This window comes from Aegilops tauschii, chromosome 7, assembly GCF_002575655.3.
Source record: "Aegilops tauschii subsp. strangulata cultivar AL8/78 chromosome 7, Aet v6.0, whole genome shotgun sequence".
Classification (NCBI taxonomy): domain Eukaryota; kingdom Viridiplantae; phylum Streptophyta; class Magnoliopsida; order Poales; family Poaceae; genus Aegilops; species Aegilops tauschii.
In genome coordinates this window covers 387,219,632-387,244,978 of record NC_053041.3, presented here as the reverse complement: position 1 = coordinate 387,244,978, position 25,347 = coordinate 387,219,632, and the positions used below count along the sequence as shown (strand labels likewise).

At 47.4% G+C, this 25,347-nt stretch overlaps 1 protein-coding gene across 1 annotated transcript in view; it reads left to right on the top strand.

Annotated features, from left to right (window-relative positions):
- The window catches only part of LOC109733294 (uncharacterized), a 28,784-nt gene extending 5,749 nt beyond the window's left edge, over window positions 1-23,035 (top strand). Inside the window, exons 3-4 of the mRNA XM_045231718.2 lie at window positions 600-982; window positions 22,187-23,035. Of these exons, the coding sequence (XP_045087653.2) occupies window positions 600-982; window positions 22,187-23,035 (1,232 nt within the window). The remainder of the gene's footprint in view (window positions 1-599; window positions 983-22,186) is intronic.
- Window positions 23,036-25,347: the final 2,312 nt, after the last annotated feature.

Here is a 25,347-nt window from a genome sequence, read left to right as displayed (position 1 = left end):
ATTTAAGCCGGTCAGACAGTTCCTTCGACGGTTTAACGAAGAGAGGCGGAAATCTATTGGTGAAGAAGTGGCCCGGCTCTTGGCAGCTGGGTTCATTGTTGAGGTTTTTCACCCGGAGTGGTTGGCTAACCCAGTGCTCGTACTCAAGAAGAACGGCACCTGGCGGATGTGTGTGGACTACACGGACTTGAACAAGGCGTGTCCGGCTGATCCTTTTGCTCTCCCCCGTATTGATCAAATCATTGACGCTACGGTAGGTTGTGCACGCTTAAGTTTCTTGGATGCCTATTCCGGGTATCATCAGATTAAGATGGCAGTTAAGGACCAGGAGAAGACGGCGTTCATCACTCCCTTTGGAGCCTTCTGCTATGTGTCTATGCCTTTTGGACTCAAGTGTGCACAGGCGACTTACCAGCGTTGTGTACAGAATTGTCTTCATAAACAGATCAGGCGCAATGTTCACGCTTACGTGGATGATATTGTGGTTAAATCCATCAAGGAGGAAACCCTGATAGATGACTTAAGGGAAACCTTCGATAATCTCCGGGTCTACAAGATGATGCTTAACCCGGCCAAGTGTGTTTTTGGTGTTCCTGCAGGCAAACTATTGGGCTTCTTGGTTTCTGACAGAGGCATTGAGGCTAACCCGGAGAAGATCAAGGCTATCACCTCCCTAGCTAAGCCGGCATGTATAAATGATGTTCAGCGTTTGGCGGGTCGCATCGCTGCTTTAAGCCGGTTCATAAGCCGTTTGGGTGAGAAGGCTATGCCTCTATATCAGTTGATGAAGAAGACCGATAACTTTATCTGGAATGATGCAGCTAATACCGCTTTTGAGGATTTGAAAAAGCAACTGGCAGAGCCCTCCGTCCTTGCTGCTCCGATTGATAAGGAGCCCTTGCTACTATATGTAGCGGCAAATGCACGAGCTGTCAGCGTGGCTATTGTTGTGGAGCGCAAGGAGGCGGGTAAGGAGCATCCGGTTCAGCGGCCGGTTTATTATGTCAGCGAGGTGCTCATTGAGTCTAAGCAGCGGTACCCGCATTGGCAGAAGCTCGTATACGGTGTGTTCATGGCGAGCCGGAAGCTCAAACATTATTTTCAGGGTCATCCCATCACTGTGGTCAGTTCTGCCCCCCTTGGTGATATTATCCAGACCAGAGAGGCTACAGGGAGAATTGCTAAGTGGGCTATAGAACTTGTACCTCATGGCCTCAAATATGTGCCACGCACTGCTGTTAAATCTCAGGCCTTGGTGGATTTCATCAATGATTGGACGGAGTCTCAAGTGCCTGAGCAAAAGCCGGATAACACTTATTGGACTATCCACTTCGATGGGTCCAGATAGTTGGAGGGCTCGGGGGCTGGTGTTGTATTGGCTTCCCCTAAAGGTGACAAGTTCCATTATGTGCTACGGTTGATGTTTCCTTGCACTAACAATGCGGCTGAATACGAAGCTTTGCTCCACGGTCTTCGGGTGGCTAAGGAGATGAGCTTAAGCCAGGTAATGTGCTTTGGGGACTCAGATTTGGTGGCTCAACAAGTATCAGGCACCTGGGATTCTAAGGATCCCCTCATGGCGGCTTATCGTCGCGAGGTTGATGCCATTGCTGGGCATTTTCAGGGATACCAAGTGGAGCACATTGATCGCAGGAAGAACGAGGCGACTGATGCTTTAAGCCGGCTAGGCTCTCAGCGAAAGCCGGTGCCGCCTAACACTTTCCTGGATGTCCTGTATAATCCCTCGGTTAAGTTGCCCATAGAAGAAGACATGGCTATCCCTGACCCGGAGGCGCGACTGGTGGCGGCTCTTCATGTCATACCAGACTGGACAATGCCATATCAGGCTTACATAACCCGGGGAGAATTGCCGGAGGATGAAACTCTGGCCAGGCAAATAACCCGGCGGGCTAAGTCAATGATTGTTATCGACGGCGAGTTGCATCATCGCAGTGTTTCAGGGGCATTTCAGCGTTGTATCTCCCCTGAGGAAGGTCAAGAGATCTTGCGCGAGATCCATGAAGGGGATTGTGGCCATCATGCCGGTTCAAAATCTCTTGTAGCCAAGGCTTTCCGTCATGGTTTTTATTGGCTGACGGCTCACGCTGATGCAGAGGACTTGGTCAGTAAATGCGATGGTTGCCAAAGGTTCTCACGACGGGCTCATGTGCCAGCTCAGGAGTTGAGGATGATCCCAATCACTTGGCCCTTTGCGGTCTGGGGGCTTGATATGGTTGGGCCTTTTAAACGATCCAAGGATAAGAAGACCCACCTCTTGGTGGCCGTTGACAAATTCACGAAGTGGGTGGAGGCTGAGCCAGTTAGCAAGTGCGATGCAGCCACGGCGGTTCAATTTATGAAAAAGGTGATTTTCCGCTTCGGCTTTCCGCACAGCATCATAACTGACAATGGCACCAATTTATCCAAGGGCGCTATGGAAAATTTTGTCAACGGGAGCATATCCGACTTGATGTTTCCTCAGTGGCTCACCCCCCAATCCAATGGTCAAGCTGAGAGAGCTAACCAGGAGATTCTGAAGGGCATCAAACCCCGGCTTTTGGTCCCTTTGCAACGGACGCCGGGTTGTTGGGTGGAGGAGCTGCCTTCTGTCTTATGGAGCATCAACACTACTCCTAACAGGTCTACTGGCTTCACGCCTTTCTTCATGGTTTATGGAGCAGAAGCAGTCCTCCCCAGCGACATCCGTCACGATTCGCCTCGTGTGGCGGCTTATGTTGAGACGGATAATGAACAAGCGCGCCAAGATGCTCTGGACTTGTTGGACGAACAACGTGATATGGCGGCAGCCCGTTCAGCGATTTACCAACAAGACCTGCGCCGTTATCATAGCCGCCGGGTCAAATCCCGGGTCTTCCAGGAAGGCGACCTTGTGCTCCGGCTCATCCAGGATCAAACTGATGCACACAAGTTATCCCCACCTTGGGAAGGGCCCTTTGTGGTCAGTAAGAACTTGCACAATGGGTCATATTATCTCATTGATATTCGGGAACATAAGGATTCGCGTAAATCTGAGGAGGAGACCCGTCGGCCATGGAATATAGCTCAGCTTCGGCCTTACTACACTTGAGCTGCCGGCTCTTGTGGTGTACATATTTATCTCAGACATGTATATATTATGATAAGCAATAAAGCAGGACCTCTGTCCTTTTTTCTCCTCCAATTATGTGTGTGTCATTTTTTTACATACTAATTTGAAAGGAGGATCCGGCTTATGATCGTATTCGAGTCTAGCCGTAAGCAGTAAAGTCACTTGGGGGCTTCCTGTTCAAACATGGGTCGTATTCGAACCAAAGAGAACATAGCTGTCGATACCCATTTTGATTGGCAAAGTGCCGAGCTCATTGGGAGGTTGCCTTTGGTCATATTTGAATCATAGTGTAACCCCTCAGAGAACCGACGTGGATCGTATTCGAATCAGCGTCGTTAAACAATTTTCAGAGTCACTTGGGGGCTTCCTGTTCAAACATGGGTCGTATTCGAACCAAAGAGAACATAGCTGTCGATACCCTTTTGATTGGCATCGCCGCACCCACTGGGGGCTATATGATCGCATCCGAATCTTAGCTTAACCCCTTTGGACCGGGTTTCTGGTCGTATTCGAATCGGAAGCCCCAAGTTTTTATATTTTATCACAAGTCTACTCTGCTCATGTCAAAGTGTGTACTGCCGGGTCTCACTTGCCGGCTTAATTTTGGTTTATCTTGTTAGTTGAACATCATGGATGTCATCAAGACAGGTAAATTCGAGTTCAGGTATCAACCAAGCTACCCGGGTTATTTCAACCGGAAGTATGTTTACATGCCGTTAAGTGCGTTATCACGGCTATGTTCAGAGTATAGTTAACGACCAGTCTTTTTTGGTTCGTATTCCGGCTTATCCATTTCAAACACCTAAATCTCAGGGCGGTAAGCCGCCTTGAGACTTGTGATTTGCCTTTCTATGCAGACACTTGAAGGTATTTTTTAAGGTTGAGAAGGACAAAGGCGTAATTATGACCCGGAGGAGCACCAAAAGAATAACTTTAAGGAGTTTCAGCATTCATTACGTGCACGATGGCACGGCAGAGATAGATTGTTGCACTTATTCTATTACAAAAATCCTTCAAAGACTCAAGGGTGGAGCGTTGTTCGGTGAACCGCCAGCCGCTTTATGACGCCTGCTGAGTTGAAGTCCCCGGCTCGTCTTCTGCTCCGGCTGATCCCAAGACCTCGAAGGTTGACGACTTCCAGTCGATACCGCTGAGAGCTTCGAACTGGGCCTCTTCGTCAATTAACCCGGCCGGGTCAATCTCGGGGGTGAAGGTGTGCTGGCGAGCCGGAGGAATCAGACTGAGAGCTTCATAGCGAGGGGTTGGAATCCTCTGATTCTCCGCGTTGTACCCCGGCTGATACTTGGATAAGTCGGTATCGTTCCCAATGATGGTGGCCACCGGGCGTACAGCTTTCACACATGCCGCGAAGTCCTTCTGGTCGAAGGCGGAGCCGTCTTCCTTCAGGCTTGGGTAACCCAGGGCGATGTCTGCCGGGTCTAGCTCCGGCAGGAATGCTTTGGCCCGGCTCAGCGCGGCAATTGCTCCGGATCTCGCGGAGGCTCGGCGTAGCTCCTGGATCCGCTGTGGCAGAATAGCAAGCCGGCGCAGGACTTCAGCCAGATGGGTTGGCACCTCATTGGATAGGGCCACCACAGCTAAGGCGCGCTGTGACCCGATGTAGAGTTGTTCCACCAGGGTGTACACGGCCTTTAACTTGGTGACCACGCTCTGGTTGAGGTTGGCACTCCTGGGACCTGTTTAATAAAGGTCAGACAAGCCGGTGACAAGGATGAGTCATAACATATACAGATTTGACGAAAGCCGGCGAGGCGACTTACCGAAGATAGCAGCCACCATTTGGGAAACCTGGCGCTTTAGGCCGGAGAGCTCAGCGGTCTTCTCAGTGAGGGCCTTCTCCGCCTGTTCAGCCCGGGTCACCAGGGCAGCTCTCTCCTCAGCCCAGGCCTTCCGCTCAGCATCGAATTCGGTCTTCAGCTTCTCTTGAGCGGCGATGCTGGAGACAAACTTGGCGTTTGCCTTCCGGGTCTCCATCTCTTGTGTCTTTAGCCGGCTCTTGAGATCCGCAAGGTCCGACTCAAATTTCTTGCCAACAGCCTGCATATGTTTCCGGGTCATTAACAGTCATTCCATAAGTCCCAAGCGCTTTCCAAGCAAAGACACTTGGCACTTGGGGGCTAATGCATATTGAACGTATCTATCTACGTACTGCCGGTTCAGTTAAGTAAACCGGAACCTAAGTCTACGACATATTCAAGTATAAGTCATAGACTTGGGGGCTAGAATGACAAGGATCATTATGCAGAAAGTAAGAAGACAGCAGAAGGTTACCTCAGATTTTTGTTGGATCTGGTTGACCATGGCGATCTCGGCGTCCCGGCTCTTGTGAACTTGGCTGATGTAGCCTGAGACGAGCTCTCCAATGCTTAAGTCGGTGTAGCTGGAGAGATCCAGATTCACCCGGTGAGGTTGCGCGGAGCATTTGGCCAGCGCGGTCGGCCTCCCCGGCTCAACATACTCCGTCCGGGTAATTACCACATCCGGGTCGTTAGCTGGTGGGGCTGAGCCGGAGGCCTCCGGGTTAGCTGATGCTTCGGTCGTTGTCTTGGTGGTCGGAGCAGGGGCTTCAGGCGCCGTGTACATGGGAATGGTGGCTTCGACAGCGGAGGCGGCTGGCGGCTCTTGAGCTGTCGTCTCCGGCTCAGGCAAGTCTGGCACTCCGGCTGATCTGGTCTTCTTTGCTCTTTTGGTGAGCTTTGCCTGGGCACTGAAAAGACAGAGGTGTTAGGTATACAAAGAGTAAGTACAGACAGATAATGTAAGGAGATTATTATTACCCGGGTGCAGTTTTGAAGGCCGGCAGACTTGACTGCATGGAGTCACCCGAAGAGGGGGAGGTCTCCTGGTAATTGGAGTCAGAAGAGTTGAGTGGCTGACGGATGACACCCGCCAACGGATGAAAAGGGTACAGTGAGAAAAAACCTCAGTACGACGCTTCCTTGTTGCGTCGGGTAACCCGGTGGAGAGGTCGGCGTCCTTGCGGGCCCGGGTGTGACGCCGGCTTTCATGGACCTGTTGCTTCAAAAGAATTGAGGGTCTTGATGAGCTAATGGATGAGAAAAGCTTACTTTCCGGGTTACTCTTCGGACTTTCAGCTGCGGCAAAGGCTCCGAGTCGGAGGAAAGTGATGTTACCTCTTCAATCACCGGGTTACTGGCGCCGGTGTCATCCTGTCAATAAGCAAAATGTTGATAAGGCGAGCAGCAGCAAATGACAAATATGGCAGGAGTTTAAAGGTTTAAGGGTTACCTCTGACTCGGAGCTGTCGCTTAATTGCAGCAGCTCCGAAGCAGTGGGTCTGCTTCCCTTTTTGCGAGGGGCGGCTTTCTTGGCGGCATTCTTCGCCTTCCTCGCCTTCTTGGCCGCCACATGGTCATACTTGACCCGCCAGAACTTGTCATCAGCCTGAGAAATATATTAATGAACTCTTAAAATGGTTCAGAGCAAGGTGACATGTAAAAGAAGTGGAAAGGTTAAAGTCAGCGGCTTACCGCTGGGGCTGGATTGGTCTTGCAGAAATAGCCCGGTTCTTCCACAATCTGCCAGGCTCTCGTTTAATAGAGCCTTGGTTTCTTCTTCGGCAACGTCTTCTGGAAGATCATTGCGAATGTGCCTCTGCGGGTCATCCTTTCGCCCGGTGTACTCACACATTAAGCCGGGGCGGCGGCTTAATGGGATCACCCGCCATGAGATCCAGACCCGGACTAGATCAATTCCGTTCAGACCGTTGCCTAGCAGGGCCTTGATCTTGTTGATCGTTGGAAGCAGGGGCTGGCGTTCCGCGGCAGTCAGTTTTTCGGATAGTGGATGAGTCGGTTCCAGGCGCGTTGGGCGAAAGCCGGGCAGTGGATTCTCGTCAGCCGGGGATGTATCTTGGCAGTAGAACCAAGTCATATTCCAGTCCTTAGGGTGGCTCGGTGGCTCTGCATAAGGGAATAGACAGTCCCTACGTCGCTGGATGGAGATGCCGCCTAACTCTAGACTTGGCCCGTTGGCGCACTCATTTTGGCGGTTCAAATAAAACAGCTCTCTGAAGAGCAGCAGACTCGGCTCTTCTCCAAGATATACTTCACAAAAGACTTGGAAGTTGCAGATGTTGGATATGGAATTGGGTCCTATATCCTGAGGCCGGAGCTCAAAGAAGTTGAGCACGTCCCGGAAGAATTTTGAGCCGGGCGGTGCGAAGCCCCGGCTCATATGGTCCGCAAAGATCACTACCTCCCCGTCCCTCGGCTGTGGTCTTTCTTCTGACGGGTTAGGGGCACGGTAGGACATCACTTCCTTCTTGGGCAGATATCCGGACTTAACGAAGTTGGCCAGGGTCTCGTCAGTGACGTTGGATCTCATCCAGTTGCAAGTGATAGGAGCCTTGGGAGGCATGGTGAAGGTTGGTGGTCTATAATAAAGAGAAAAGTATCCGGGTCAATTATAAGCCGGGGATCTATTGTTCAAACTAAGGTGGCGGCTTATGAAGGGGACTAATGATATGTATTCAGATATGGTGGGTTATCTAAGCCGTAGGAGCATTCAGAATAAGTTGGTCATCTACGGATTACTACAGTTAAGCCGGAAGAGTCTACAGAGCATGGTTCTCCTTAAACCGGAAAGTTCTATGGCGCGTGTTTTCTTTAAGCCGGACATGTAAGCCGCCGAGATTCAATGGTTGCAGTTTTTACTAAGTGTGGTAAAACAGGTTTCACATACTACCGTAACTTTTTTGGATCAAAATAGTCGGAGCAGAGAAAATTTTCTAGACCTAAAAAATAGAAGCAGGAGAAGTTCTTGAGATTGAACACAGTTCTTATGCAGTAAAAAGAGGATTTCTTGCAGATGAAATGGGTTTCAAACATCTACCGCAGTGGTTCTACGCAAGGTTAAAGATCAACCAACTACAGTGGTGACAAGGACTACCGAGTTTGTGGGCAATGGTGACGAACACGAAGAACGGAAGGAACCCTACCGCAGATCTGTTCTAGCAAGGCAGAGAAGACTCACCGGAGTTGAGGAAGAGCGGAAGTCGCCGCCGTTATCTGGTCCGAGTCAGGGTGATGCAGCGGCCGGGTTGATGAAGATCAGGGGCGCGACGGCGGCGGCAGTGGCGGAGCTCAGGTAGAGAAGCGACAACGCGAGGAAGAAGAAGGAGAGTGTGAGAAGAGAGCGTTGGGCCGGCCTATTTATAAGGCAGGGTCATAAGTGGGCGCGAGATTCAAGGAGGCCACGGCGTGGTTATCTCCCCCTCACGGCGCCTCGATTTTCGGAAAGATAGTAAAGGCAAAGATCCGTTGCGGATCTGGCGGAGTAAAAAACGGACTTAATGGAGGATGACGTCACGGCGGATTATCCGGAGTCCAGAGGATGACGTCACTCCGGGTTATGGCCTTCACGTGAATGGTAAGCCGGAGATTTTTTCTGTCTGCAGAGTTAAAGATTGACACGAGCCGGCTCAAGTCAATCTGGGGCCTAATGTGGAGGATATAGACCTTGGAGTCACCCGCCAGGAGGGCCGGGTTATTCTAAGGGTCATTGCCAGAAGCCCGGAGATAAGTATCAAGATAATGGGCCAGAGATGGGCTGAGACCCGGATATGGCTTAAAGCCTGTAGTTACAATCATTGTTATAGTAGGCTTGTAGTGTAAGGCAAGTATTGTTCAGAGTCCGAGCCGGACGCTCTTATGAGCCGGCCGAGACTCTAAGGACTGCTGGGCGTCAGCCTCCCTATATAAAGGGAGGACCCGGCAGCGGTTTAAGGGCGACAACAACCTCATCGAGAACCGGGCATAGCTATTTAGCTCCCTGGCGATCGTAACCCTAATCAATAACACCACGAACTGGACGTAGGCTTTTACCTTCACCGTAAGGGGCCGAACCAGTATAAACCCTCGTGTTCCTTGTCCCGCATAACCCCTTCAAGATTCCTAGTTGCGATGGCTCCACGACTAAGTCCTAGCTCAAGGACATCTGCCGTAACAATTCCACGACAGTAACCATGATCCTAATCGGTTGTGCATTTGCATTCAAAAGCAAATTTTAAATAATGCACAAATTTAGGGGGAGCTCTTACTTATCAAATACTTCTCAAAGCAACGATGCATTTCAATCTTATTATCATTTGTCAAAGCTTTGATCGTTGTCATCAATTACCAAAAAGGGGGAGATTGAAAGTGCAACTATCCCTGGGTGGTTTTGGTAATTCCTAACAAGCTATAGCTCACTAAACTAATGCTCTTTCAAGATGATCATTTCAGAAAGTTCAATGATTGGCATGGCATGGACTATGAATGTGGACCCCTCAAAATGCTAAGGACACACATTGGCTTAAGCTCAAGACTCTACATTTTCATTTTAGTGATCCAAGATCACATTGAGTCCATAGGAAAAGCCAATACTATTAAAAGGGGATGAGGTGTCGCTTAATGGCTTACTTGCTCAAAATGCTTAGTGATATGCTCCAAAAGCCCTCAACCACTTTCTCATAGCCACATATGTCCCAAACAAAAAGTCAAACTTGGCCCCACCAAAATGATCTATCCGGCGCCAACGAGTTCATTTGACATGGCCACTGCCAGAAACCCTAGTCAGTTTGGTCTCACCGATAGGGATCTCGGTCTCACCGAGATGGGATTGCAAACTCTCTGTTTCCCTTCGTAACGTTTCGGTCCAACCGAGATGAGCGATCGGTCCCACCGAGTTCACAATGCAAACTCTCTGTTTCCCTTTCGTAACGTTTCGGTCTCACCGAAATGAGCTATTCGGTCCCACGGAGTTTGCCTGACCAACTCTCTATTTGCCTATTACAGAAATCGGTCCTACCGAGTTTATGTGATCGGTCTCACCGAGATAACGTTATGCCCTAACCCTAATGAAATCGGTCCCACCGAGTTGACATGTCGGTCCCACCGAAAAGCCTAGCGTTCACATATTGAACTAAATCTATCTGACCGAGTTTCATGATTCGGTCCCACCGAGTTTGGTGAATTGGGTGTAACGGTTAGATTTTCTTTGGAGGCTATATATACCCCTTCACCCACTCTTCATTCATGGAGAAAGCCATCAGAACGTGCCTACACTTCCAGCATACATTTTCTGAGAGAGAACCACCTACTCATGTGTTGAGACCAAGATATTCCATTCCAACCACAAGAATCTTGATCTCTAGCCTTCCCCAAGTTGCTTTCCACTCAAATCATCTTTCCACCAAATCCAAATCCGTGAGAGAGAGTTGAGTGTTGGGGAGACTATCATTTGAAGCACAAGAGCAAGGAGTTCATCATCAACGCACCATCTATGTAACACCCCGCATGTAACTTGCCATATTTGTAACTCCGACTCTTGCCATTTCCGGCTATGTGTTATGTTATTCCCTCCGTTGTCGGGTTTTGTCTTTCGTTTTGTATTTTGTCATGTCATGCATTTTCATATCATGTCATCATGTGCATTGCATTCGCATACGTGTTCGTCTCATGCATCCGAGCATTTTCCCCGTTGTCCGTTTTCCAATCCGGCGCTCCTATCTCCTCCGGTGCACCCTCTTATTTTCTTTCGTGTGCGTGTGTCAAAATTTCTCGGAATGGACCGAGGCTTGTCAAGTGGTCTTAATATACCACCCGGAGACTACCGGTCAAGTTTCGTTCCATTCGGAGGTCGTTTGGTACTCCAACGGTTAACCGGGCATCCGCAAAGTCCATTTGAGTGTCCAGCAAAAACCCCCTCCAAAACCAGCCCAAAACCCACCAAACTCTCTTCCATGCTCTAGGTCGTTCGATCACGATCGTGTGGGCGAAAACCGCACCTCATTTGGAGCCTCCTAGCTCCCTCTACCTATAAATATGTGGGCATCCCGAAAAACGAAATCGCAGTCTAACCCTAGCGTCTTCCACCTCGCGCCGCCGGACAACGTCCGCCCGCGCCGGACACGTCCGCCCGCGCCGGCGGACGAATCGCAGCGCGCCACGTGTCCGTTCTCCGGCCACCCACCGCACCGGCCCGCGAAGCCCGCCGCGGGCCCACCGGCCCGTCCGCCGCCGCACCGCGCCCAGCGCCTGCCGCCTCCTCCGGCCGCCGCCCGTTGCCGCCGCCGGCACGGAGCTCCGCCGCCGCCCGGCCCCGCCGTGCCCCGCCGCCGCGGTCGCGCGGCCCCCGCCGCCGGCGACCCCGCCTCCGGCCTCCTCTCCTCGCGCCGCCCTCCTTCCTCCCGCCGGCGGTGCAGCCCATCGGAGCCCCGAGCGCCGTCGAGCTCCTGTAGCCCAGATCCGATCGATCCAGTACGTGCCCGTTGACTTCCCTCGAACCTCTTTTTTTCTCCAAGTCTGGAAAATCTTCAGCATGTGCTCCTGTTCGAGATGCGATAACTTCTTGCATGTAGATCCGATTTGCGCGTATAATACGTTAAATTGTTTGCCTCGTGATGCTCTTAATTTTGTTAAATTGCACCATGTTCATTAGAGGTTATCTTGATGCCCAAATCTTCGTTGGAAGAGACCTAGTTGCTGTTATTCTCTGGTTCTTATCAGAACTTGGAGATTTGTTATTTTTGTATCATTTAATCTGTGCATCTTTTGAGCATGAGCGCTACATGTATTTTGAAGTATGCCATGCCATATTTCCAGTGGTGTAGTCCTTGTATTTTTGTGATCTCTGTGGTGACTAGCACAAGCATGCAAAGTAGGCCCCGTAATATTTCTGATTTCAGGGACTTAGAGAAATCTCTAAGTCCTTGTCTGCTGTAATTTTGTTGCCATGTAAACTTGAAGATACAGAGAGATCCATGCATATTTTGGAGATGTTCAGTAAGGATGTTTTGTAGTTATAGTTGTAGTTGATCCATTACTACAATTTTTTGCAATTATGGAGTGCTATAGCATGACTCAATCTTGCTCTACTTTTGCTATAAAATATTTCTGGAAGATTCTGAACATGACATGCATTTTTGCCAAGCTTATTGTAGTTGATCCATACATGCTATGCAATTGTTCTTGCCATGGTTAGCTTCATAATCATGCCATCTTGCTGTAGGTATGCTTGGTTTGTCATGCATTGCTCTGTAGTGAGTGCATCAACCTCACAAAAAGGCCTACATATTAATATTTCTGCCATGCTCTGTTTTCTGCCAAGTCTGAAACCTGATAACGAAACTTGCCATGTTAACTTGCTTGCCATCATTTATTCTGGTCCTTTTTGGCTTATGGTCAGTAAGGGACTTTTGTCATGTGCATTTAGTAGAACACTAACATTCCTTGTTTTGCTATGTTAAGTTCCTGTAGCATGTTGATTTCGTGCTCTGAACATTGCTACCTGATGCTGATTTCTGCCATGTCCAGTTTTTCACTGTCTTGTGAACCTGTAATCTTTTGCACTTGTGCCATGCTTGTTTGAGCTTGATATGTTATGAACTAGCCATAGCTCAGTGTTCATCTTTTGTCAAGCATCGCCTGTAGATTACTACCATGTGCTTTGTTGATATGTTGGGGTGCTGTAGCATTGTTGCTTGTTGCATTTTAAAAGCTATCTTGCTGTTTATCGCAGATTAGTGTCATCCTTGTTTTGCTTGCCATTTGCAAACCGTGCATCCGATTCCGGTGATCTTTATATCGATTTCGACCGAAATCATCTCATCTTTCCAGTGGCATGCTTGGTTTGCCAAGTTACTGCCATGTTCATCATTTTCCTTCCGGAGCACGCATATGCATCGCATATCATATCTTGCATATCATACATGTTTTGCATCATGTTGTTTGCGCATTTCTCGTTGTTGATTGTGGTTCCGTTTGTTTGTGTTATTGTCTTGGGTAGAGCCGGGAGACGAGTTCGTGAACGAGGAACCTGTCGAGTACGCTTACGAGGATCAAGCTTTCGACAACTCTGAGAATCTTGCAGGCAAGATGACCACCCCTCGAAATCACTTCTATCTTTGTTATGCTAGTTGTTCGCTCTATTGCCATGCTCGCTACCTATCACTTGCTTTATCATGTCTTCCATTTTAGCCATGTCAGCCCTAACCATCCTTTCCTAGCAAACCGTTGTTTGGCTATGTTACCGCTTTTGCTCAGCCCCTCTTATAGCGTTGCTAGTTGCAGGTGAAGTTGAAGTTTGTTCCATGTCGGAACATGGATATGTTGGGATATCACAATATCTCTTATTTAATTAATGCATATATATATATATATATATTTGGTAAAGGGTGGAAGGCTCAGCCTTATGCCTGGTGTTTTGTTCCACTCTTGTCGCCCTAGTTACTGTTATACCGGGATTATGTTCCTTGAGTTTGCGTTCCTTACGCGGTCGGGTGATTTATGGGACCCCGTTGACAGTTCGCCTTGAATAAAACTCCTCCAGCAAGGCCCAACCTTGGTTTTACCATTTGCGACCTATACCTTTTTCCCCCGGGTTTTCTAGAGCCCGAGGGTCATCTTTATTTAAAACCCCCGGGCCAGTGTTCCTCTGAGTGCTGGTCCAAACTAGAGCCCTTTGCAGCGCCACCTTGGGGAAACTCGAGGATTGGTTTTAGTTGTACGGACTGCTCATCCGGTGTGCCCTGAGAACGAGATATGTGCAGCTCCTATCGGGATTTGTCGGCACATTCGGGCGGCTTTGCTGGTCTTGTTTTACCATTGTCGAGATGTCTTGTAAACCAGGATTCCGAGACTGATCGGGTCTTTCCGGGGGAAGGTTTATCCTTCGTTGACCATTAGAGCTTATGATGGGCTAAGTTGGGACACCCCTGCAGGGTAATATCTTTCGATCCGTGCCCGCGGTTATGAGGCAGATGGGAATTTGTTAATGTCCGGTTGTAGATAACTTGTCACTTGACCCAATTAAAATACACCAAGTGTGTGTGTAACCGTGATGGTCTCTTCTCGGCGGAGTCCGGGAAGTGAACACGGTCTGTGTTATGTATGACGTAAGTAGGTGTTCAGGATCACTTCTTGGTCATTGTTAGATGAGGTCCGTTCCGTTGCTTCTCTTCTCGCTCTCATTTGCGCAAGTTAGCCACCATATATATGCTTTTGCCGCCGCAGCTCCACCTCACTACTCCTCCTTTTCCTACAAGCTTAAATAGTCTTGATCTCGCGGGTGTGAGATTGCTGAGTCCCCGTGACTCGCAGATTCTACCAAAACAGTTGCAGGTGCCGACGATGCCAGTGCAGATGATGGCGTCGATCTCAAGTGGGAGTTTGACGAGGAACGTGGTCGTTACTATGTGTCTTTTCCTGATGATCAGTAGTGGAGCCCAGTTGGGACGATCGGGGATCTAGCATTTGGGGTTGTCTTATTTTCATCTGGATTTTGACCGTAGTCGGTCTATATGATTGTATTTTGGATGATGTATGAATGATATTTATGTATTGTGTGAAGTGGCGATTGTAAGCCAACTCTTTATCCCATTCTTGTTCATTACATGGGATTGTGTGAAGATGACCCTTCTTGCGACAAAACCACTATGCGGTTATGCCTCTAAGTCGTGCCTCGACACGTGGGAGATATAGCCGCATCGTGGGCGTTACAATCTATTACCTTTTGGAGAGTGGTGTCTCCTAGATTGCTTAGGTGTCACTTGGGAGCCTCCATCAAGATTGTGGAGTTGAACCAAGGAGTTTGTACGGGCAAGGAGACCGCCTACTTTGTGAAGATCTACCCTAGTGAGGCAAGTCCTTCGTGGGCGATGGCCATGTTGGGATAGACAAGGTTCCTTCTTCGTGGACCCTTCGTGGGTGGAGACCTCCGTGGACTCACGCAGCCGTTACCCTTCATGGGTTGAAGTCTCCATCAACATGGATGTACGATAGCACCACCTATCGGAACCACGGAACAAATCTCCGCGTCTACATTGCGTTTGCTCTCTCCAAACTCCTCCCTTTACCTTCATGTGCAATGTTTTTACATTCCGCTGCTATACTCTTAGACTTGCATGTGTAGGTTGATTGCTTGACTTGTGCTAAGTTGCTAAAATCTGCCAAGACTTAAAATTGGGAAAATGCTAGATTTTTATTTGGTCAAGTAGTCTAATCACCCCCCCCCTCTAGACATACTATCGATCCTACAAAGGCCCATGTTTTTTATGGGCTCGAGATATTTACACCTGTAAACGGCCTATTGTTACTGAGGGCCCAAATTATGTTTAGTCCTATTAAAGGCCCACTATGGGCACAGGCCTACCAAAAAATATGAAAGCTTATGCTGATTTAGGCCTAGATATTTTTACTGGGCTACATGCAAATTACGGCCCATAATCGTTTTTAGCCTAATTGGAATGGGCCCGATGAATATTCTATGAAGCTTTCGGCCGAATACATTACTAAGATAAACCTACACTATACAAAAATAGTGTCGTAATTACTGCAGCCTTTGGCAGCATCATAAATGTTGTATCACAACAAAATAAATTCCAATCATACAAACAAAAGGCCTGTTGGCATAAAGTTTACAGTCCTTGCAGATAAAAGCACCATCAGATGTATAGAAGCACAAATCATTTGACCTGAGTGCTAATGTTTCAGGCTGTGGAATCTGATGGAGCAGCATGATCTTCCCCTTTTTCCGAAACATATGTCTGATAGTCTAGTTTCAAAACCATTCATATATTGACAACATTTGTCAACCACTATTCTTGTTTCCGAAACGACGTCCATTAGGGATTGGACTTGTGTCTGGAGCTCAGATATATCACTCTGTCTAGCCGGAAGATTTTGTTCAGTAGGCGATTTTGACGAGGTTACCTTGACAACCAACCCAGAATTACGCAGGAAGGTGCTTTTTGCACTGTTAGTGGAGAGATACTGACGCACTGCAGCAAGAGGTGACATTGTGCTTGTGGTAGCCTCGTCACCTTCAGGTGGTTGTGGCTGTTGAATCATTTGTTCCATAGCTTGCTGAAAGTTTGAACTTGTAGATTAGTGTACTAGATAAGTTACTAATGAGACAAAAACAAACAAAGTAGGTTTCACGTTTATACATAACTTATTTTGGTGAACTAATGTAATACATTAGCATGTATTGTAGTGCCAACTACATAATAAAATCACTTTCGGAACATATAATCCATGTAGCATGCCTACTGTATTGTCTATTTCCTTACATTCGTTGACATCTAAGGATAAAGAGACATGGTTTAAAGTAGGATGAACATAGTATGACATCATTCATATCATGGGCAAACAGATATAAAACAAACACGCTATTGTATCATTGTGTGCGCACGTGAACATCACATCTAGATTACAGATCAAGACCAAAAGAATATCCTTCATCTCTTTTAATCCATGTAAGGTGAAATGATACGTTAAGACAACTGTGTATAAAAGTGAACAGAGTAACTGACATTGGCTGCAAACCAAGCAGGTTAAATCAACACATCACAGTACCAATTAGTTCAAAGGCAGGAGGAGTAAGGACTTACAACAGTGGCTTGAACTGGTGTGCTCATGCCCTTCATCTTGCTGGTGTGGCAATCCTTGAAGATTTTCACTTCATTTGGTTCAGGTTCTTTTTGGTTCGCACGAGCTTTCCTCTATATTTGGAATAGGTCAATATAGATACGATAATATGGCACAGAAAAAAGAAGGAAGTAGCAGCTATTTACAAGAGCCTCGCAGTGTGCAATATAGCTACGAGATCCTGTTGTCTGTTGGAATTTCACTTTAGAACGGTAGGTCTTGTTCTTCAAACAGTTAGCCTAGAAGAAGATACACTTGTGAGGCACATACATAAATACAAGTTCAATATGTGGTCTGATCAAATACATATACCCTACCTGATACTTTGGATCAGACCAGTGTTTAAAAAGGGTTGTCTAGTCTTCGTCTGTAATATATTCCACTGGAAATGTTTGGGAAATTTCATTGTTAGCCTTGCCTTCAAAGTGAGCTTTTCTAAGGTGGTACCGATACTGTCGCAGAGCAGACTGAAATATATGAGTGCATGCTTGTTTAGTTGCATCATCTTTCGGATCCAACTTGAACCTCATCTGTTGAAAAAAGAATGCGAGTCTTATTAGGAGGAAGCTAGAAAGTATGGGACAGAGCAAGACAATATTACAAATTGCGATGAATAACATTACTTATGGATAAATGGTCAAGGAAGGTGTTAAACTGGGTATTGTCTTTCTCATTCCTGTACTAGATCCATGTTGGGAGGATACGTGCATGACACCTAACGGCAACGGCTGCCTCTGATACTAACTTGGCTGACTCTGTAGCATCACGTGGCCTTTTTAAACCTGCCTCAAAATGGATCTCCATTCTTCCTCTAGATTTTGCTAATCTGTCAAGCATTATCCCTGATGTCTGTTTCTGCTTGCGCCGTGGTGCTAGTTCAACAACGAATATGGAAAGTGTTAGTGCACATCAAACTGTGAGAGTACATATAAAGGAGCATGCAACTGCAACTTGACTCGGTCAGGTACCGTTTTGGTGTTGATGCTCATGATGTTCATCTGATCTTGCCAAGTCATGTTGTGTCAGCAGTGCTTCGGAAGTAGTGTTAGGTGTGAAGGCAGCTTGGGAACTGGCCAGTTCCGGAGCAAACGAACGAGTAACTCGTTGAGATGTTGGTACAGTTGAAGCGGATGCTGCAGCTGGTGGAGCAGGTGATACTGTGTTTGTAGATTTAGCCGGTGGACTTGGACCTTCTACTGCACTATAAGTACCAGCAGAATCTCGAGGGCAGATCCTTTTCCGTTTCACTCGATGAGTAACACCATTCCCTACTATATTCTTTTCCTTGCTCTTTTTTGACTTTGCCATGTCAAGTCGTACCCACAACACAAAAGAATAAAATCGCTCTTCAGAACTCACTGATGCATTATACAGACAACAATACTTTGATGTAAGACAACCATATGAGGATGGAATATGTAAGAAAAACAAGACGGCGTGACATATTCACAGCTATGATGTGTAAACTAAGCAGAAGGATTTTCAAGAAAATAGAAATAATGCAAGCTAGACACCATATGAAAGATGCAACCAATATCACTCTGCCAAGTTAAAAGTGTCTTGTCATAAGTGGCATTTCAAAAAATTAGAAGCAGTACAACGTAGAAATCAATGCAAGATGCAACCACTATCAAACTGCCATGTTAAAAGCGTCCAATCATGAGTGACTGATGCGGGATACACAACAACAGTACTTTGATGTAAGAACATGGTATGATAGATAGATGCAGTGTATTCTAGACACAGAAAGGCATGTCATATGCATATGTATAACGTATAAACTCAGCAGGTGCAATTTAATCAAGATAGAAGAAATACAGACAACATATGCAACATGAAACCAATTATCACACTGTCAACTTAGAGCAATCACCTGCGATGGTGGAGTACGGGAGATGAACTCATTATGTAGACTTGGGACGTCAACTGCATTAGCAGTAGCAGTGGCAAATCTAGAGAGTCTCTGTTTGCGTCGGTCCGGAGGACAACCAACATCTCGTAACTTACTCTTTTCCTTCATCTTTTCTGATATTGCCTTATGAAGTCAAAACCACAAGAAGATGAATAAAATTAGCTCTGCATAACTAGTTGATGCATGATACAGACGAACACTACTTTGATCTAAGGCAAGCGCATGATAAGAGGATGGAATATATACAAAAAAAGACAACATTGCATATTCACACGTACGATAGGAGGATGGAATATGTGTGGAAAACAGTAAGCAGAAGGCATTTCAACAAAATTAGAAGAAATGAAAGCTAGGCACCATATGAACATGCAACCAATATCACTATCAGGTAAAAAGTGTCTCGTCGTAAGTGCCATTTCAAGAAATTTTAAGCAGTACAAGCTAGAAGACAATGCAAGATGCAACCTACATCACACTCCCAAGTTAAATGTGTCTTATGGGTAAGTGATTGTTGCAGGTATAAGTTGTAAGCTACGCAGATGCAATTCAACAAAATTAGAAGCAATACAAACTAGACATCATACGGAACACGCAACCACATATAACAGTTCCAAGTTAGAGCAAGCACCTGTGATGGTGGAGTAGGGGAGATGTGCTCATCATCTACACAGTTACGTTGACTGACCAACCTTGTGTTGTCTTGCGAATCTTGTTGGGAGGATGGCGGAGTAGAATCTGTAGAGACCCTCTATTTGAGTTGCTCCGAAGGACCACCATCATCCACTGCCTTACTAATTTCCTTCAGTTGTATTGATTTTGCATCGTGAAGTCAAACCGATAAGAAAAAGGAATAAAATTCGCTCTTCAGAACTCATTCATGCATGATATTGACGAACACTATTCGGATGAAAGGCAAACACATGATACGAGGATGGAATATGGGCGAAAAACAGGACGGCGTGACATATTCACACCTATGATGTGGTAACTAAGCAGAAGGCATTTCAACAAATTAGAAGCACTGCAAGCTAGACACCATATGAAAGATGCAACCAATATCACTCTGCCAAGTTCGAACTGTCTGGCGTTTCAACAAATTAGAAGCAGTACATGCTAGAAATCATATGCAAGACACAACCAATATTACAATGGCGACTTAAAGGTGCCTTATCATAAGTGACTGATGCAGGATATGCAAGAACAGTAGTCTGATGTAAGAAGATGGTGTGATCAGATATAGTATGTTCTAGAAACAGGAACACATGTCATATTCACAGGCATTATGTGTAAAGTAAGCAGATGCAATTCAACAAAGTTAGAAGCAATAAAAGCTAGACATCATACGCAACATGCAACCACATATAATAGTGCCAAGTTAGCAAACACCTATGATGGTGGAGTTGGGGAGATGTGCTCATCATCTACACAGCTACGTTGACTGTCTAGCCTTGCGTTGTCTTGCGAATCTAGTTGGGAGGATGGCGGAGTAGAATCTATAGAGACCCTCCATTTCAGTTGCTCGGAAGGACCACCATCATCCAATGCCTTACCAATTTCCTTCCACTTTATTGATTTTGCATTGTGAGGTCAAACCTACAACAAAAAGGAATAAAATTCGCTCTTCAGAACTCATTCATACATGATACTGACGAACACTACTCTGATGAAAGGCAAAGTCATGATACAAGGATGGAATATGTACGAAAAACTGGACGACTTGCCATATTCACACCTATGATGTGGTAACTAAGCAGAAGGAACTTCAACAAATTAGAAGCACTGCAAGCTAGACACCATATGGAAGGTGCAATCAATATTACTCTGCCAAGTTAAAATTGTCTCATCATAGGTGGCACTCATCAAACTAGAAGCACTACATGCTAGAAATCATATTCAAGATGCAAACCAATATCACACTGCCAACTTAAAGGTGTCCCATCATAAGTGACTGATGCAGGATACACAAGAAGAGTAGTTTCATGTAAGAACATGGTGTGATAGACAGATATAGTATGTACCAAAAACAGGAAGGCGTTTCATATTCACACGTATCATGTGTAAGCTATGTAGATGCAGTTTACACTAATTAGAAGCAATACAAGCTAGACACCATAAGCAACATGCAACCAGATATCACACTGCCAAGTTAGAGCAAGCACCTTGGATGGTGGAGTAGGGGAGCGGAGACTTGGAACTTGTAATGCACTAACAGTACGAGGAGAATCCGTACAGATGCTCCATTTACATTGCTGTAGAGGACCACCATCATCGCCTTCCTTACTCTTTTCCTTCCTCTTTATTGATTTTGCCTTGTCAAGTCAAACCCACAAGAAAAAGGAATAAAATTTGCTCTTCAGACTCATTGCTGCATGATACTGACGAACACTACTTTCATGTAAGGCAACCGCATGATAGGAGGATGGGATATGTATGAAAAACAGGACGGCATGAAATATTGACATGTATGATGTATAAAGTGTAAACTAAGCATAAGGCGTTTGAACAAGTTAGAATCAATGCAAGCTAGACACCATATGAAAGATGAAACCAATATCACTCTGCCAAATGAAAAGTGTGGCCTCATAAATGTATTTGCCCAAATTAGGAGCAATACATGGCAACACGCTAGAAATAATATGCAATGTGCAACAAATAAGGGTGTCTCATCGTAAGTGATTGATGCAGGATACATAAGAGAGGTAGTTTCATGTAAGAACATGGTTAACAGATAGATGTAGTATGTACCAAAAATAGGAAGGCATGTTATATTCACAGGTATAATGTGTAAACTAAGCAGATGCAATTTACCCTAATTAGAAGCATTACAAGCTAGACACTATATGCAACATGCAACCACATATCACACTGCGAAGTCAGAGCAAGCACCTGTGATGGTGGTGTAGGGGAAATGCGGTCTTCAAGTACAGAGCTACGTTCAATGTCTTCATTTAGGCTTGCAGTTTCTTGAGAATCATGTGAAGAGGATGAAACTGCACTCTTTATAAGAGTAGCGCCTCTCATACTAACCCACGGGTGTGACTGTCTCATCATAAGCGATAGATGCAGGATACACAAGAACAGTAGTTTTGTGACGCCCGGATAATTAAGCTACAGTAACCCTCTGTTAAGGATGCCACGTCACTTCGATTTTTGTTGCTAATCTCGCGTTAGTTCGAAATCATTTCAAATTCAAGATACGAAATCAAGCAAACATTAAAAGTTTTCAAATGTCAAAACTAAAATGTTCTAAATATGAAAAATAAATCATATGTAATATCGATGGAGAAACCACACTTTTATGAAGTGTTAAAATGCACTATAATAAATAAACTATGGTAAAACAGTTATTCAAATGCTTTTAAAAATAATAAACAGTTTCAAAACTATTTTATTTCAGTGCTAAACTGTTTGTGGCAGTGGCATAAATTGTAACACTATTTTAGGTGCCCACTTTTGTATTTTTATTGATACTAAAATAAAACAGATTAGAAGTAAAAGAAAATTAATAAAGGGAAAACATTACAAAAGAAAGAAAAAACAAAGAGGACCCCCCTGGCCAACTGGGCCAACAGGCCTAGCTGACCACCCACGCGACCCAGCCGACCCATTGCGGATGTATAACCCCCGCACACCCGAAACCCTAGACCGACCCCTTCCCCACTCACCCCTGTCGGTCCACTCCCCCTCCCACGACCTCCTCTGCCCCCCGATCAGGATCGGGGGAAACGATGCCCCGACCCCTTCGCCTCGCCGACGCCACCCGGAACGCGCGCCGCCGCCTGGACCTCGCCGGACCTCCCCCCTCCCGTCGGACCGCACGCCTTCCTCGTCCTCCTCCCCGACTCGCGTCATCGAGCCTCGCTGCCTCGTTCCCCTGCACCGCAAGTGAGGCCCGGCCTCTCCTCCTCTCTCCCCCTACTCCATGCCCGTCTGCGCCTTACTCTCACCGCGCTCACCGCACGCGCTGCACACCCATCGCCGTGCTCCGCCACCCGCATCGGCTCCTCGTTCACGCCCAGCGCTCGCGGCCACCGCGCCCTCCTCCGCACGTGCACGCTGCCCGCCCGCTCCGGCCACTGCCCCATCGCCACGCCCCACTGCCTTTCCTCTGATGCATCCCACGACGCGCACACCGCCCAGCGCGCGCCCACCGTGGCCGCGCCTCGCACGCGCCCCGCCTCATGCACGCTCACCGTGGCCTCCTCCCCTGCTGCTGCTCTTGCCGCCGCTTCCCCGCGGCCTCGCGCGCTGCGGCAGCTCGCCTACCCTAGGCCGCCCTTGTGCACTCCCCGCTGCTGCACTGCCGCTTGCTGCGTGCTTCCGGCGCTACCGCGCGCCGAGGCCACTGTCGTTGCTCCCCGCTGCTTTCGCCCGCCGCCGTTCCGCTGCTTGACCGCACGGGCTCGACCGCGCCACCACTTCGGCCGCCGCGCGCCCCGCTGCCCACTACACGTATCCGCCATGGCCGCGCCTATCCCTGGCCGGCGCCGAGCCCCGCCATGGCCGCCGTCCCCGCCCGGGGCCGCGCCCTTTCCCCCTGGCCGGAGTCCGCTCCTCTGGTAGCCACGGGCGCACGCCCGCACCCGAACGCCCGAACCCGCTATGGCCCCGTGGGCCTATGGCAAACGGGCCCCGCCCCAGAATGTTTTTTTATAAAATAAAAGAAAATAAAATTTAAAATGAGTTAATAAAATTAATAATTAATTAACTAATTAGTGAATTAATTAAGTTAATTAATCCTGTTTAATTAATCTAATTAACTAGTTAGTTTAATTAAACAGTAATTAGATTAGCTAAATCCTGATTAACCTAAACAGAGTATGACATGGGACCCACACGTCAATTTGACCCAGTCAACGCCCTGTTGACTGCTGACGTCATGATGATGTCATGATGACATCAGCATACACTATTCTTGATAATGTGGATTTAAAATAATTAATTAAATTCTAAAAATGATTAAATCTTTTAAAATTAATATAAAATAAACCGTAGCTCGGATGGAAAAACTTTGTACATGAAAGTTGCTCAGAACGACGAGACGAATCTGGATATGCAGCCCATTCGTCCGCCACACATCCCTAGCATAACAAACACACAACTTTCCCCCTCCGGTTCATTTGTCCGAAAACGCGAAACACCGGGAATACTTTCCCGGATGCCCCCCCTTCGCAGGTATCACCTACTACAACGTTAGGGCACACCTAGCAACGCTCATTGTCATGTCATGCATCGCCATGCATATGTTTGCATTATATTTATTGTTTCTTCCCCCTCTTCTCTCGCTAGACACCGAGACCGACGCCGCTGCTACCCAGTACGACTACGGTGTTGACGACCCCTCCTTCTGGGCTGAGCTTCCAGGCAAGCCCCCCCCTTGATCACCAGATATTGCCTATTCCTTCTCTCTACTGCTTGTATTAGAGTAGTGCAGCATGTTATTGCTTTTGGTTAATCCTATTCTGCTGCATAGCCTGTCATTGTTGCTATAGTTGTTACCCTTACCTGCAATCCTAAATGCTTAGTATGGGATGCTAGTATCCATCAGTGGCCCTACATTCTTGTCCATCTGCCATGCTATACTATCGGGCCATGATCACTCCGGAGGTGATCACAGGTATATATACATATATACATACATACTATACAGGTGGTGACTAAAGTCGGGTCGGCTCGTTGAGTACCCACATGTGATTCCGATGTGGGGGCTGAAAGGACAGGTGGCTCCATCCAGGTAGTGGTGGGCCTGAATTCCCGACGGCCCCCGACTGCTACTTTGTGGTGGAGCGACAGGGTAGGTTGAGACCACCTAGGTGAGAGGTGGGCCTGGCCCTGGTCGGCGTCCATGGTTACTTCATAATAACACGCTTAACGAGATCTTGGTATTTGATCTGAGTTGGGTCGTTGACCTTATACGCACTAACCGCCACGTGGGACAAGATATGGGCAACCGGCGTCGTGGTATCAGCCGAAGCTCTTTTTGACGTCAACGACTGAGCGGCGCGCGCCGCATTGGACCATAAGCTCACGCTTGTATTAAGGGGGCTAGGTCTGCTTCCGGCCGCGTACGCAACGTGCAGGTGTGCAATGGGCGATGGGTCCAGACCCCTGCGCGCATAGGATTTAGACCGGCGTGCTGACCTCTCTGTTGAGCCTAGGTGGGGCTGCGACATGTTGATCTCCCGAGGCCGGACATGACCTAGGAAAGTGTGCCTGGCCAGAGGGATCGAGCGTGTCGGGTAATGTGGTGCACCCCTGCAGGGAAGTTAATCTATTCGAATAGCCGTGATCTTTGGTAACAGGACGACCCGCAGTTGTACCTTGACCTTATGACAACTAGAACCGGATACTTAATAAAACACACCCTTTCAAGTGCCAGATACAACCCGGTGATCGCTCTCTCATAGGGCGACGAGTAGAGGATCGCCGGGTAGGATTATGCTATGCGATGATACTTGGTGAACTTACCATCTACTCTCTTCTACATGCTGCAAGATGGAGGCTTCCAGAAGCGTAGTCTTCGACAGGACTAGCTATCCCCCTCTTATTCTGGCATTCTGCAGTTCAGTCCACTGATATTGCCCCTTTACACAGATACCCATGCATATGTAGTGTAGATCCTTGCTTGCGAGTACTTTGGATGAGTACTCACGGTTGCTATGCTCCCCCTTTTCCCCCTTTCCTTTCTTTCTGGTTGTCGCAACCAGATGCTGGAGCCCAGGAGCCAGACGCCACCATCGACGATGACTCCTACTACACCAGAGGTGCCTACTACTACGTGGAGGCCGCTGACGACGACTGAGGGAGTCCTGGATTAGGGGGTCCTCGGACAGCCGGACTATATACTCTAGCCGGACTGTTGGACTATGAAGATA